A 16,255-nucleotide genomic window follows, 5' to 3' on the forward strand; every position below is an offset into this window, starting at 1 on the left:
CTCTCTCTCTCTCAACCAAAGTCTCGATCCATACGTGAATAAATTACCATATTAAGTAGCCATGTGCTCACTGTTTCGTGGAGTGAATACAGTAGCAATCAATTACCATACTAAGTAGTATGTGCACTGCTGTCTATATTATGTAGACTTAAAACTCTGAAGCGATTTTTTTTTTATTGGTGAAATTTTTACTGGGGCACTGCAGATCAACAGTGGGGCACGTGCCCCAGTGAAATATGTCTGGCGACGCCCCTGGCTTGGCATTGTATTGCTAAAATAAGCAAGGGCGTCCATGATAACGTTGCTTGGATGACAACATATGTTGCTCCAAAACCTGTATGGACCTTTCAGCATTAATGGTGCCTTCACAGATGTGTAAGTTACCCAGGTCTTTGGTACTAATACACCCCCATACCATCACAGATGCTGCCTTTTGAACTTTGCTCCTCTTTGTTCTGGAGGACACCATGTCCTCTGTTTCCAAATATAATTTGAAATGTGGACTCGTCAGACCACAGAACACCTTTCCACTTTGTATCAGTCCATCTTAGGTGAACTCAGGCCCAGCGAAGCCAGCGGCGTTCCTTGTTGTTGATGATAAATTGGTTTGGCTTTGCTTAGTAGAGGTTTAACTTGCACTTACAGATGGTTACTGACAGAGGTTTTATGAAGTGTTCCTGATGTCGGTTTTTGATGCAATACCGCCTGAGGGATCAAAAGTCCGTAATATCATCGCTTACGTGCAGTGAATTCCCCAGATTCTCTGAACTTTTTGATGATTTTACAGACCGTAGATGGTAAAATCCCTAAATTCCTTGCAATAGCTTGTTGAGAAATGATGTTCTAAAACTGTTTGACGATTTGTTTACAAATTGGTGACCCTCACCCCATCCTTGTTTGTGAATTACTTAGCATTTCATGGAAGCTGCTTTTATACCCAATCATGGCACCCACCTGTTCCCAATTAGCCTGCACACCTGTGGGATTTTCCAAATAAGTGGTTGATGAGCATTCCTCAACTTTATCAGTATTTATTGCCACATTTCCCAACTTCTTTGTCATTTGTTGCTGGCATCAAATTCTAAAGTTAATGATTATTTGCAAAAAAATGTTTATGAGTTTGAACATCAAATATGTTGTCTTTGTAGCATATTCAACTGAATATGGGTTGAAAATTATTTGCAAATCATTGTTTTTTGTTTATATTTACATCTAACACAATTTCCCAACTCATATGGAAACGGGGTTTGTAGAAAACACAATGAAATGGATAGGCAATTGGGTAATATCATTGTCCTGCGATGAGGTGACGACTTGTCCAGGGTGTATCCCGCCTTCCGCCCGAATGCATCTGAGATAGGCTCCAGCGACCCCCCGCCACCCCAAAAGGGACAAGCGGTTGAAAATGGATGGATGGATCATTCATATATATATCCACTGTTACAATTGGCCATCTGAGTGCAGCCACTACTGCGATGGAGCCCTCAATGAAAATGTGTTTGACACCCCTGATTTAAATCAGAAATATTCATCTCTAGTCCGTATATATTTTCTTTAAAAAAACAACTTAGTCAAAATTCATACTTAAGTCGTGTCCCTGGGGTTTCTACTCGGTCAGGTTACTGTAATAGATTCTCTGAATAGTGTGGGATACTCCACAAGTCACATGTTGGACAGGAAGTTGCATCTTTAAATGCTTTGGAAGTCATGGCCAGGACAAAAGTAATTTCACACTGTTCTGTACATTCTATATCAGGATAGGTATTGGTACTTTTATCGGCATCGATCAAATTATGTTGCTTCTACCAGTTATCAATTGACAGAAAATCAAACGGTGCTATATTTCAATACCTTTGTTGCTCATGATGTCATGTCCGGTTGCAGACTAAACACTCAAACACTTGGCAGGGAAACAAGCACTCAATCAGCACTCAGAGGAGACTCAGCCAAACTGCTTTTAGTCAATCTTGCAATTTTCAATGCCGACAATGCGAATACGCACGTTCGAAAATTCTCAAAATTGCAGTTAAGCACTACCTTCCAAAATGCGCTGGCTTAATGCTAATTTATGTTAGCTTTTCCATATACATGCTACTCATTAGCATTAGCAATTTAAACATGGCGATTTAAACACCTCTTTCGGTAATGAAAACAACAACCAAGATGTACCTTACAATCAAACATCAAGTGTGTAATAAGTATAATACTTACAGTATAAAAACTTCATAGGACTCAACTAAAGACAAGACTTGCACAATCAGCTAAATGGCAAATGCTACTTTTTAGCTACGCAATGAGTCTATACACTACTGCCATCTAATGTCTTGGAATTGCAACTGTATGCATATAATACTTGCAAATGAGACTCAGAAATGTAATAAGAAAACAAGATAAAACAACTGGACAGCACACCTATCACAGTCAACCATTTTAAAATGCTACAATACAATTGGGATTTCGTTATTAAACAATTAACCGTTAACAGAGTATCAGTATCAATTCCAAAGTACTGGTAATTGATACCAATTTGGTGCAAATGGAAAAGGTACCTATACGTATTTCTATCAAACAATTTACCAGTACATAGGGCTGGGCGATATATCGATATACACGATATATCGCCGGTTTGTCTCAGTGCGATATAGAAAATGACTATATCATGATATTCGAGTATAGATTCTCACGCAGTTGCCTTTAGCTGCTGGCATTACATTACAGGCTCTTCTCGCTCTTTCTTGTGTCTCCTTCTCACAGACAAGCGCACCTTCATACACACGTCACATACTGTCAAGTCATACGTCACATATGTATATGCCCTCGCGGATCGGAGAGGTAGCAGCATGGGTGACGTTAGCTGTGATGCTAGCAGAGCCGTGCGAGTGGGAATACGAGAGAAAGAATGTGCGAATGAAGGAAGAATTAATTCCCAAGAAAAACAGCAGCGCGGTGGTTTGGCTTCAAGTGGGAATATGTCGAACAGACAACCGTAATTTGTCAATTGTTGGCCAAAAGCGTTGGTACAAAAAATAGCATTACTGCTAATATGTAGCATCATTTGAAAAGTCACCTGCTAGAGAATGAAGAGTGCTTACTCTGCATGTCAAACACTTCTGTTCGTTGTCACATGCCCACACCATCAAAACGCAGAGGCAATCATTTCCAGATCAACACCGTATGAAAAAAATAGTCAACAACAGAATTTAATAAGGTCCGTAGTAACCTACCACATAGCGAAGGACTGACACTATTTGATTTCCTATTATGCAGCTCATTTTTTTGACACTTAAAATGTCTCTGACAATCTTGCACTTTCTGTTTTGGAAATGAATATGAATGTTTGTGCCATTGCTTAATAACTGTTTAATAAATACAGTTTTGGTCAATTGACTTAGTTGTGATTTCCTTCTCTGCATGAAAGTTTAAAATGAGCATATATTAATGTAGTATGAACAAGAATGTTTTAATGTAGACACATAGAATCATCATACTGCTGTGATTATATGTATCAAGTGTTCATTCAAGGCCAAGGCAAAATATCGAGATATATGTCGTGTATCGCGATATGGCCTAAAAACATCAAGATATTAAAAAAAGGCCATATCGCCCAGCCCTACCCGTACTGTACCTTTGACTGCGGGGTTCAAAAGTCTTTAAGCCCAGTCCTGTTACCAAAATGTTATTTTAATTTAATTTGTTTATTCAGTGTGCTTTGTGTTAGCACAGGGGTCACCAACCTTTTTGAAACCAAGAGCTACTTCTTGGGTACTGATTAATGCGAAGGGCTACCAGTTTGATACACACTTAAATAAATTACCAGAAATAGCCAATTTGCTCAATTTACCTTTAATAATAAATCTATATATATAAAAAAAAATGGGTATTTCTATCTGTCATTCCCGTCGTACATTTGTTTTTTCCTTTTACGGAAGGTTTTTTGTAGAGAATAAATTATGAAAAAAACACTTAATTTTAAAAGAGGAGAAAACAGGGGAAAAAAATGAAAATTTAATTTTGAAACATAGTTTATCTTCAATTTCGACTCTTTAAAATTCAAAATTCAACCAAAAAAAAAAGAAGAGAAGAACTATCTAATTTGAATCTTTTTGAAAAAAAATCAAAAAAGAATAGATAGAACATCATTAGTAATTTTTCCTGATTAAGATTAATTTTAAAATTTTGATGACATGTTTTTAAATAGGTTAAAATCCCAATCCAGGCTTCACGGGGGAAGAAGAGGGGTTAGTGCGTCTGCCTCACAATACGAAGGTCCTGCAGTCCTGGGTTCAATCCCAGCCTCGGGATCTTTCCGTGTGGAGTTTGCATGTTCTCCCCGTGAATGCGCGGGGTTCCCTCCGGGTACTCCGGCTTCCTCCCCACTTCCAAAAGACATGCACCTGAGGATAGGTTGATTGGCAACACTAAATTGGCCCTAGTGTGTGAATGTGAGTGTGAATGTTGTCTATTTGTGTTGGCCCTGTGATGAGGTGGTGACTTGTCCAGGGTGTAACCCAGCCTTCCGCCCGATTGTAGCCGAGATAAGGCGCCAGCGCCCCCCCGCGACCCCCAAAAGGAAATAAGCGGTAGAAAATGGATGGATGGATAGATGGAAAATCCAATCTGCACTTTGTTAGAATATATAAAAAAATTGGACTAATCTATATTTCTATCAAAGACAAATCATTATTTTTTCAGATTTCCAGAACAAACATTTTAAAAGCAATTCAAAAGACTTTGAAATAAGATTTAAATTTGATTCTACAGATTTTCTAGATTTGCCAGAATATTTTTTTTTTAATTTTAATCATAATAATATTTCACAAATATTCTTCGGCAAAAAAACAGAAGCTAAAATTAATAATTAAATTAAAATTGTATTATTCTTTACAATAAAAAATAATACATTTACTTGAAAATTGATTTAAATTGTGAGGAAAGAAAAGGAAGGAATTTAAAAGGTAAACAGGTATGTGTGTTTTAAAATCTTAAAATCATTTTTAAGGTTGTATTTTTTCTCTAAAATTGTCTTTCTGAAAGTTATAAGAAGAAAACTAAAAAAAATACATGAATTTATTCAAACAAGTGAAGACCAAGTCTTTAAAATATTATCCTGGATTTTCAAATTCTATTTGAGTTTGGTCTCTCTTAAAATTAAAAACGTCGAGCAAAGTGAAACCAGCTTGCTAGTAAATAAATACAATTTTAGAAAATAGAGGCAGCTCACTGGTAAGTGCTGCTATTTGAGCTATTTTTAGAACAGGCCAGCGGGCTACTCATCTGGTGCCCGCGGGTATCGCGTTAGTGACCCCTGTGTTAGCATATATGCCATTTGCTATAATTCATGTATTTGCTAGTTTTATGCTAAGAACTCCCTCCGGCTACTTTCAGTCCTATTGTTAATCTTTGGTTTAGGAATCTTGTAGGAAAAATTAAATCATGTTGAGATGGGTAAGACACATTTTGAGTGGTTCAATATGTATATTAGAGTTGAAAAAATATAAACGTAAATCTATGTTGAGTTCCAACAAATGATATGGTGAACATGCTCAAACAGTAGGTGTCTCTTACCTAACGTGACCATTTCATAGAGCAGCGTCCCAAAGGACCACCTAAAAGACAAAGTTTCAACATCAACACATGTCTATGTTGCACTTTATAAGGACGAGTAAAGTCACTCACACGTCGCTGCTGGCAATGAACGCTCTACGCGTCAACACTTCCGGCGACTGCCACTTCATCAGCTCCGTGGCCCCGCCCACATTAACCTGGGCTTGCCGGTGGTAGGCGGAGCCTAAACCCCACAGCTTGGCCGTCAGGTCGCCGCCCACCAGCACGCTTCGCGCTGCCACGTTGCCATGAACGCATCGCTGACCGTGCAGATACTCCTAAATTAGTGTTAGATGGATGAGTAGCATGTTTACCAAAAAACAAAAAAAATATTAAGGATGTGAATCTTTAAAATAAATAAGGCCCCCCTTACACAAGACTTCTCCCCATCTCAACGTCGCCACCCCCCCAAACACACACACTTGTTATGTTTACATGCCATCCATCCATCCATTTTCTAACGCTTATTCCCTTTGGGGTCGTGGGGGGCGCTGGTGCCTATCTCAGCTACAATCGTGCGGAAGGCGGGGTACACCCTGGACAAGTCGCTACCTCATCCCAGGGCCAACACAGATAGACAGACAACATTCACACTCACATTCACACACTAGGGACCACTTAGTGTTGCCAATCAACCTATCCCCAGGTGCATGTCTTTGGAAATGGGAGGAAGCCGGAGTAACCAGAGGGAAACCACACATTCACGGGGAGAACATGCAAACTCCACACAGAAAGATCCCGAGCCTGGGGTTGAACCCAGGACTACTCAGGACCTTCGTATTGTGAGTCAGACACACTAACCCCTCTGCATGCACTAATACAAATTAATGCATGGATTTGGTTGAAATCCGACTTTTAAAAGACGTGTAAAAACTCTAATTAAGTTTTTGACTTTTTAAAAATGTGATTAACATATCTGGAGCATATCTACACAAACCCCCCTAAATAATTTGGTTTTGTTTTAAAAGAAAAGAGAAAAAAAGTGTTTTTTTTTTTGTTTTTTTCAAAAAGGTGCCAATCAATTCAATTTAAATGTACCATAATAGGAATTTAGATAATCAGATAACCTGTCATTATTTACTGCAATACAACTATACATTTATTCTCTACTTCTGAGTATAAAGTAGAGATTAGTAACATAATAACACAAACCACAATAATACATCGTTATTAATATTGTTATATTATTGTCATTATTATTAGTACATCTTGTGGGAATTCCATCCATCTATTTTCTACCGCTTGTCCCTTCCGCCACCTCATCGCAGGGCCAACACAGTTAGACAGAAAACATTCACACTCACATTCACACACTAGGGACCATTTAGTGTTGCCAATCAACCTATCCCCAGGTGCATGTCTTTGGAGGTAGGAGGAAGCCGGAGTACCCAGGGGGAACCCACGCAGTCACGGGGAGAACATGCAAACTCCACACAGAAAGATCCCGAGGCCGGGATTGAACCCAGGACTACTCAGGACCTTCGTATTGTGAGGCACATGCACTAAACCCTGTACCACCGTTCTGCCCCTCGTGGGAATTACATCTCCCTATTTCTTTCAAACCTGGAGATGTTTCTAACTTTAATTAAGGGTCCTTGAATGCACCACAGTTTAGGGCAATGAGATGCAAAAGTAACTAGTACATAACTTTCTCCTATGCTGCCACATATAGATTCCCTCTATTTTTACCTGTATGCCACCACTGCATCCTTGATGTAAATGCTGGCGCTCTGGATGAATGTTTAAATATGAGCTTTGATGACGTCTGTCAAATTAGGATTTACTGCTATCTCGCTGGATAGACTACCGGGCTGTGAATCTTTGGGCACCAGACGATTCAGTTTGATTCGATTCTTGTGGGGTAATGACTCGATCACGAATCAATTCTCGATTCAAAACGTTTATCAATTCAAAAATCAATTATTTTTAAATGACGTTCTATAATTAACTAACTCCATAAAATATATAAACAGCCCTGATAACTTTCTATATGACTTGAAATAAAACTGGTCTTGTTCAATAAAATTAGACCCCAAATTTTAATGAAGTCGAATACAAATAAGGCAACACGAGAAGTATCCCACACTTCTTTTTTGTAACGTAAATCAGTACAGCAGATATGGGCATCTACATTAACAATATGATTTGCCTTAGTGTCTGGACAGGACAGATTTAAATGTGTGTGTGTGTACACACATATATATATATATATATATGTGTGTGTGTGTGTGTGTGTGCGTGTGTAGCTGAGATAGGCACCATCGCCCCCCCCGCGACCCCAAAGGGAATAAGCGGATGGATGGATGGATGGATGGATGGATGGAAATTTGCATCAGCAATTAAAACATATCTTACGTGGTACAGTCAAAATGAGAAGAATTGCATTAAGCAAATGAAACACGAAAAAAAAGGAAATAAAATATTTGAACTTACAATTTGTAGGACCCATCTGACATACGCCAGTGGTACCATCAATGTCGTTTGATTCATGTGAAAGTGGCGAGCAAACCATTCTACCAAAATGTGATTGCCTGCCAAAAATGTATTTCCTTCGCGGGAGCGCACGCCACTCGCTAAACCTGCATTGCTTGTCTGTCCACAGCGAATTACTAGGTGTAAGACAAACACTATATCTTTGTGGTTATTTTACTGGTGAGTTTTATGCATAAAGGCTGTTGATATAGTTATTATCAATTGTGCTTAAGTTGTACTTTTCTATATGTGCAAAGGGATAACTTCCAATCTTGGATTGCGAGGCGTCACGTATCAGTGTTTGTGTCCAGAACATCGAGTACCGTGACGCAGACAGAGCAGAGGCAGGGCGATATCACGAGTGTCAGCACATTTCCATTTCTGAATAATCATATATTGTGTCTAACTGGGGCTGCTGAAATTACCCCCCCTTCCTTCAAAAGCAGCTTCAGTGATGTAACCAGGGACCGCCCAAATTAATTGTGGAGCACGTGGGTTGTGCCTTAGAGCATAGGTTGGAACTGTAACAAAGTGTACAGCCCAATACGTCTCTCCTCATTGAGCCAAATGTAACTGTCTCTGCATGATTCCTTGCTTCTTGTCTGTTTAATAGATGTCATCAGTGTTTGAACCTGAAAACAAGCTAGCTGAATTCTAATTGGATACAAACTGTAACCTAAAAACAACAGTATTTGAAGGAGCATATTATGGCATGAAGAGAATATGAATATGTTTACAAACGTTGTAGATATTTAGGGAAAGTAAATTAAAAAATAATTTTATGTTTGATTATGATCATGATTTCTGGTTATGTTAGGCCGGCAGAGAAGGCCTAGCTGGCCCTGACGGCCCACCACTGCTTGTTAGTAAATCAAATATGTGAACCAACCAGAGCAGAAGCCACTTGTGTTGCCATGGTGAAGACTGTCCTCTCCGTCATGTCACATGCCGACTCACCCTTTGAGAGGGAAAACACATTTTTCTGTTAGTGCACGTTTCATTGTAGGAATACTTTGTCTGATCACTGGACACAAAATTGGGTACACCTGAAAAATCTCATGAGATCCAATATGAAAAAAAGGCAACAAGAGCTCTTTCTAATAAGCTTTAAAACGTAGCGTACAATTATAAACACATTGATCTCATTCGACGGTGTACCTAATGAAGTGGCCAGTGTTGACACTGTCATGAGTGTATAGTTGACCCGTCTGCATCTCCACAGGAAGCCCAGCAGGTCTCGGTGGCGCAGTTCCTCCATCACCATCACAGGGGGCGAAGAGGCGGTAATGACCCCCAAAAGAGCGGGGATGAAGGGGTGACGCCCGAGCCCTGACACAAAGGAGGCAAAATCCAGAAAGCGTTGCCTCTCGTCGCTGTTTGCCGTGTCTGCGAAAGAGGCCAGGCTTGGAATGTCAGGCTTTGTGTTCGTACTAGAACGTTCCGTTGAAACCCACCTTTGAGCGCCCTCAGCACCACGTTCCTGTTGTCCATGCGGGCCTTGTAGATACCCACCATCTCATTGGTTTTGATGTACAGCGTCTGGGGCAGCACGGTGACCTGCTGGAAGGAACCAATACGCCCCCCTGTGGTCACCTGTGGTACTGCTTTACGGGAGCGCTGCTGGGCTTTATGGACTGCCATGGGAAGCTCCTCATGCTCCAGTGGATCAATACCAGGGGGCGCTAGAGAGAGAGAGAGAATGGTTATGACCACGAGTCACGAAAAGAGTCTCAAATGGAGTTAAAGCTGTAAGCAGCATTGAATGGATCCTCGCATTCTTGTCCAGCAAGTTCTCAATGCCAAGACCCACCATCAAAAAATTCAAGAAGATTGAAGCATGTGGAAAGAAGTTGCGACTGTTATTAATTTCTTCCACAAGGTGATGATATTGGTGTCAATATTGATGTCTTGTCATGAATCTGTTCCCGACCGAAAAGTCCCATATCAGTTTGGAAGGAGCCGATCATGTAACGTCAAGTAATGACAGTTTGATAAATGGTAAATGGGTTGTACTTGTATAGCGCTTTTCTACCTTCAAGGTACTCAAAGCGCTTTGACACTATTTCCACATCCACCCATTCACACACTGATGGCGGGAGCTGCCATGCAAGGCCCTAAACACGACCCATCAGGAGCAAGGGTGAAGTGTCTTGCTCAAGGACACAATGGACGTGACAAAGTTGGTAGGAGGTGGGGATCGAACCAGGGAAACTCAAGTTGCTGGCTTGGCCACTCTCCCAACCGCGCCACGCCATCCCCTTGATAGCTGATAGTCAGGAGCAGTTGTCTTTAGCCAGGCTTTACCCAACCACGGATAGGTACTGACCCGTCTGGAACTTCAAGGTGTCCTAATCATCATTTGAACAAAATGCTCTCGAGATCTGAATTTGAGGAGCCAAATTACAAATGTTGAAAATGTGTGGCGAACCATCAGATCAAAGTTCGGCATAATGCCACGTTGACATCACATAGTGTAGGAAAAATTCCTTTGCAATTTACTACTGCTCATCTGTCTAGTGCAGGGGTCGGCAACCCACGGCTCCGGAGCCGCATGCGGCTCTTGGATCACTCTGATGTGGCTCAGCTGCATAATTGCCGACCCCCCCATTTTTCCGGATTTCAGTGCCTCTCACAGAAATATCTCCAGGATAAAATTCTCAGATTTTCACCCGGACAACAATATTGAGGACGTGCCGTGATGGCAATGCCTTAAACGTCCTCTTGACCATGTCGTCGCGTCCGCGTTAATACTATGCAATCTGAGTGCCAGCCGGCCACATCTAGTGTGCGGCTGCTGACTCAATGCTCAAGCGACAACAAGGCATACTTGTTCAACAGCCATACAGGTTACACTGAGGGTTGTGATAGAAACAACTTTAACACTCTTACTAATATGCGCCACAATGTGAATCCACACCAAACAAGAATGACAAACACATTTAGGGAGAACATCCGAACTGTAACACAACATAAACACAGCAGAACAAATACCCAGAATCCCATGCAGCCCTAACTCTTCCGGGCTGCATTATACACACATTTTGCTGTACACTGCACTTAAGCACTTAAAGGTGTGTAAGTGAGGAAGAAGCAGGCCTGTTGTTAGACTCACCATCAATGCCCTGCAGGCGGCGTTCTGGTCTGCGCACCGAGCTGCTGTAGCGGGCCGGGACTGTGGTTCTGGTCCGGTTACGGGAGAGGTAGGAGTGCACAATCATGAACAGCACTGTGATCAGCGTGAACAAGAGAAGCAACGTCGGTACAATAATCACCGCCTGCTGTTCAGTCCGGACGACTGCAAGAGGAGAGCAAGTTTTCAGTTTGGAGGGTTTACACGCCCCCTAGTGGTCAATGCTGTGTTTCACTTTGCACACCTGGGATTGAACTCAGGACATTTGTAAATGAGGCACATGCACTAACCCCTGTATCACCGTGCTGTCCATACTTAGTTCCAGACAGCAACAAACATAACAGCATGGTGCTGTCCTAAATCCAATATGCCATTGCACACTTATTTTCCTTCTCTCCTTTATAAGTGTGGTTTGCAAACCCTCCAGTTAGTTCCTCTCTTGAGTACAACATAATCCAGGTACTGCATTTTGCTGTACTTGCCAATGTGAATGCACTTACACACTCAGAAAGCCAGGTGTCAGTGTGGAAGTGTACTGATCGAAACACAGCCCTGAACTCTAAACAACTAACTAAACCAGGGGTCCGGAACCCAAAATGTTAAAAGTGTCTGGAGCCGCAAAAAAATAAAAGCCTCATATAAGCGTTATAAAGAAGGCAACACATGATGTAAGTGTCTATATTAGCCTACTATCAAAATGACTCAGGCTGACACCAATCTGCGTTGACTATTTCAATATTTATATTACATATTTTCTACAACATTGGAAAACATTAGTAAAAACGAGGCTCCTCAGAGGCTGAGATAACTCCTGGAAATTGCTGTCTTAGCATGGTAAAGATGTATTTGTCCAAGTTAAAGGAAACGGCAGGCTGTCTTCTTGTGATGGATTTTTTTACAATCTGGGTAACGTTTGCTGTGGATTATAACGGGACTCAAACAACTATCAGAAATGCAGTCAATATTACTTACAGAAAATATGTAATGAAACATGCAAATGTAAATTAAATACATAAAATCATCTTAAATATACCTACAAACGAGACATTATGATGCAATATGTACATACAGATAGCCAAAATAGCATGTTAGCATCGATTACCTTGCAGTCATGCAGTGACAAAATATGCCGGATTAGCACTTTGTGTATCCACGCACAGCATAAAAAGTTTGGTGGACAAAATGAGACAAAGAAGGAGTGGCATAGAACAAGTTTTTCTAGAAGTTCAATTATACCTTCTTAAATGAGGTTATGTATTTGTTTACTTTGTTTGTCTGTGAGTTAGCAACATAAATACCTTTCTAAATGCCACCTTGGATATCAAATAACGCTGCCATTGTTGAATTGCTGTTTTTTCCTCCCAAAATGCCAGGGTGTGTATGTTACTTAGCAGCATAGTAGGAACACATTTTGATCATCCATGCATTTTCTACCGCTTGTCCCTTTTGGGGTTGTGGGGGATGCTGGCACCTATGTCAGCTGCATTCGGGCGGAAGGCAGGGTACACCCTGGAGAAGTTGCCACGTCATCACAGGGCCAACACAGATAGACAGACAACATTCACACTCACATTCACACACTAAGGACCATTTAGTGTTGCTAATCAACCTTTCCCCAGGTGCATTTCTTTGATCACATTTTCAGAAAATGTCTGAAATAGGTCCTGGAACAAGTGCTTTTGTAGTTTTTATTATTCCTAAATGAGCTTGTCAAAGCACTTATTGTTGGAGGTAATTTTTGCCACCGTGTGTCATGGACAGACACGGAAGGAGATCTTTACAACAAAGTTCTAAAGTTTAGTGATACATCAGATATATCAGAGCGGAGGTGGGTATATTTTTTACCCTTAGCGTTCCTATTTCGCTTAGTTTGTTTCATTTTTGTTGCGTTTTGCTTGATTGTAAAATATGTCGACCGAGAGGGGGTGTGACGTTCATATGTTGTCAATAGTCGGTCTTTTATCGTGCATAGTTACCGTAATCCCACATTTTTTATTTTCATGTACATTCTGGGTGTCTCAATCAGTAAAAATATTTCAAATTCCATTCCGTCAATATTGTTTTTAGCACTCAATCAGACATTATTGTGAGGTTGTGTCCTAAAAATAGATATACCGGCCCCCGGACACATTATTTTCTCAAAATTTGGGCCCCTGAGTCAAAATAATTGCCCAGGCCTGGCTTGGACAAACAACCATGTATGCATTTTAGGTTAATCAAGGTTTATAACGATTTTGTTTTGGTTTGTTTTCTTCAATGTAAAATAATGCTAAAAATGACCACAATAAAAGTGTCATTTATTCTTATTGTGCAGAGGAAACAGATGATCTGATTTGTGGTCTTCTGCTGACCTCTGTTGGCTGATGGTATATGCTGTTTATCAGGGATGCCTTGGCGCAGGTTTGCACTCTCTGAGTGTTTTTGTAATTTAGTAATTAATGGTGTAGAAAAAGCACATGTTGACAGGCATATTTAACCACCACATAAAGCCCCAACACCTCACCGGATATTGGATAGATTGAACATAGGACAAAATCAAATCATTTGTCCAGGCCTGGCTTGGACAAACAACCGTCCATGCATTTTAGGTTAATCAAGGTTTATAACGATTTTGTTTTGGTTTGTTTTCTTCAATGTAAAATAATGCTAAAAATGACCACAATAAAAGTGTTATTTATTCTTATTTTGCAGAGGAAACAGATGATCTGATCTGTGGTCTTCTGCTGACCTCTGTTGGCTTATGGTATATGCTGTTCATCAGAGATGTCTTGGCGCAGGTTCGCACTCTATGAGTGTTTTTCTAGTTTAGTAGTTAATTGTCTAGAAAAAGCACATGTTGACAGGCATATTTAACCACCAAATAACGCCCCGACACCTCACCGGATATTGGATAGATTGAACATAGGACAAAATTAAATCAAGGGAGCTTTATTAAGGTTGTGCAGCGGCAAGAACACGCTGCCCAGCTGGTGGGAGTCAACCAGGTGGAGCTGGTCGGAGAGCTTGGTGTCAATAGCGCAGGTGTGTCAGCACGCTCTTTTGCGCCTTTAAAAAACCCAAACAAAATCAGCAGAGGACGGAGCAAAAACAGCAAAGTTGTATTATGTGTGGAGGGATTCTAGGACGGGCTTCACGGTGGCAGAGGGATTAGTGCATCTGCCTCACAATACGAAGTTCCTGTAGTCCTGGGTTCAAATCCAGGCTCGGGATCTTTCTGTGTGGAGTTTGCATGTTCTCCCCGTGAATGCGTGGGTTCCCTCCGGGTACTCCGGCTTCCTCCCACTTCCAAAGACATGCACCTGGGGATAGGTTGATTGGCAACATTAAATTGGCCCTAATGTGTGAATGTGAGTGTGAATGTTGTCTGTCTATCTGTGTTGGCCCTGCGATGAGGTGGCGACTTGTCCAGGGTGTACCCTGCCTTCCGCCCGATTGTAGCTGGGATAGGCGCCAGCGCCCCCCGTGACCCCGAAAGGGAATAAGCGGTAGAAAATGGATGGATGGATGGATGGATTCTAGGACTCAACAGTTAACTGTCTGTTAATATACAATGTTAACCACATCACGTTGTAATTGCTACAAAATGTATATTCCTGTTTGAACGGTGATTAAAACAAAAAAAGGTAAATGTAAAAGATATTTCAATGTAATATCATTTAAAATGACTACTTGTGGAGGAACAACGTCTACATTAGGGAGCTGTTGGTTTCGATGGGTATTTTGTTTAAGGAAAATAGGTGAAATATTTGCGTTTGAGGCGGTGGGTCGCAGCTATCGCTGGTTTGCAGACATCGACACAACACCAGCAGGGTTACCAACACAAGGGAGGGGTGGACGGTAGTGTTGACGCAGCTTGTTGGAACTATGGCCACGTCCACTCAATCACAGATACTTAATAAACGCATACTTATCTTTGCGTTCAGGCCTCTTGTCCACATGAAAACGCATACTTATGTCCTTAAAAATGCATACTTTTGCAAACTCTGGCCAAAGTGGAGATTTCCAAAACTCTCCACTTAGCGCGACTCTTTATTAGATTAGATAGTACTTTATTTATTCCGTCAGGAGAGTTCCTTCATGAAAATTAAAATTTATTGCAGCCCTGGTGGCTCCCAGGAACATTTTTTAAAACGGATTGAAAATGGAAAAATATATATATTTTTTGTTTTGGTATGTTTTTTGTTTCAGGACAAACATGACCCAAACATTCCCAATTGTTAGAAAGCCCACTGTTTATTATGATTGTGTGTATGCTTCACTGATGAGAGTATTTGTTGAACATCGTTTTGTCCTACTCATTTCGGCGGTTCTTGAACTTTCCATAGTGTGGAATGTGACGCAACAGTTTGTTTACATATAAAATCTTTCACTCCTTCCTTGTCTCATTTTGTCCACCAAATATTTTTTGCTGTGCATGAACACACAAAGGTGCATTTTGTTGTTGTTATTGACTTGTTGGAGTGCTAATAAGGCATATTTGGTCAGTGCATGAATGCAAGCTAATCAATGCTAACATGCTATTTAGGTTAGCTGTATGTACATATTGCATCATTATGCCTCATGTGTAGATGTTTTTTGAGCTCATTTAATATCCTTTACTTTTGTCATCTTTGTATATAATTTAGTTTTGCATGTCTCATGACATATTATCCGTGTGTAATATTGACTGCATTTCAGATAGTTGTTTGTGTGCCATGTTGTTCCAGACCACAGCAAACATTACTCAGTTTGCCAAAGATGGTAATAAATCTATTTAAAGAAGACAGCCTGTCAATTCCTTTAACTTGGACACACACATCTATACCTTTGGCCATTAAAAGCCAGTAATTTCCAGGAGTTATCTCACCTTCTTAGTAGTCTGATTTACTAATGGTTTCTAATGTAAAAATGTGTAGAATGAATATTACATTTCAAAATTTCTGTCAACGAAGATTTGCTTCAGCCTGCGACACATAGTCATTTTGAGAGTAGGCTATTATAGCTAATATAGACACTTACGTCATGCATTGCCTTCATTTTAAGACTTATACACAGCTTTTTATTTTTTGC

At 40.6% G+C, this 16,255-nt stretch overlaps 1 protein-coding gene across 5 annotated transcripts in view; it reads right to left on the reverse strand.

Moving 5' to 3' along the window:
- The window catches only part of styk1a (serine/threonine/tyrosine kinase 1a), a 32,791-nt gene that overhangs the window by 5,747 nt on the left and 10,789 nt on the right, over nt 1-16,255 (reverse strand). For 2 of the 5 annotated variants that reach the window (XM_061908439.1, XM_061908442.1), the window contains 6 exons: nt 11,189-11,371; nt 9,531-9,758; nt 9,281-9,462; nt 8,966-9,034; nt 5,677-5,882; nt 5,566-5,606 (listed from right to left, as the gene is read on the reverse strand). In XM_061908439.1, coding sequence (XP_061764423.1) covers nt 5,566-5,606; nt 5,677-5,882; nt 8,966-9,034; nt 9,281-9,462; nt 9,531-9,758; nt 11,189-11,371 — 909 coding nt within the window. Of the gene's footprint in view, nt 1-5,565; nt 5,607-5,676; nt 5,883-8,965; nt 9,035-9,280; nt 9,463-9,530; nt 9,759-11,188; nt 11,372-11,450; nt 14,506-16,255 lie in introns of all 5 variants that reach the window. The other 3 variants (XM_061908440.1, XM_061908443.1, XM_061908441.1) reach the window with 3 other exon arrangements.

This window comes from Nerophis ophidion, linkage group LG08, assembly GCF_033978795.1.
Source record: "Nerophis ophidion isolate RoL-2023_Sa linkage group LG08, RoL_Noph_v1.0, whole genome shotgun sequence".
NCBI lineage: Eukaryota > Metazoa > Chordata > Actinopteri > Syngnathiformes > Syngnathidae > Nerophis > Nerophis ophidion.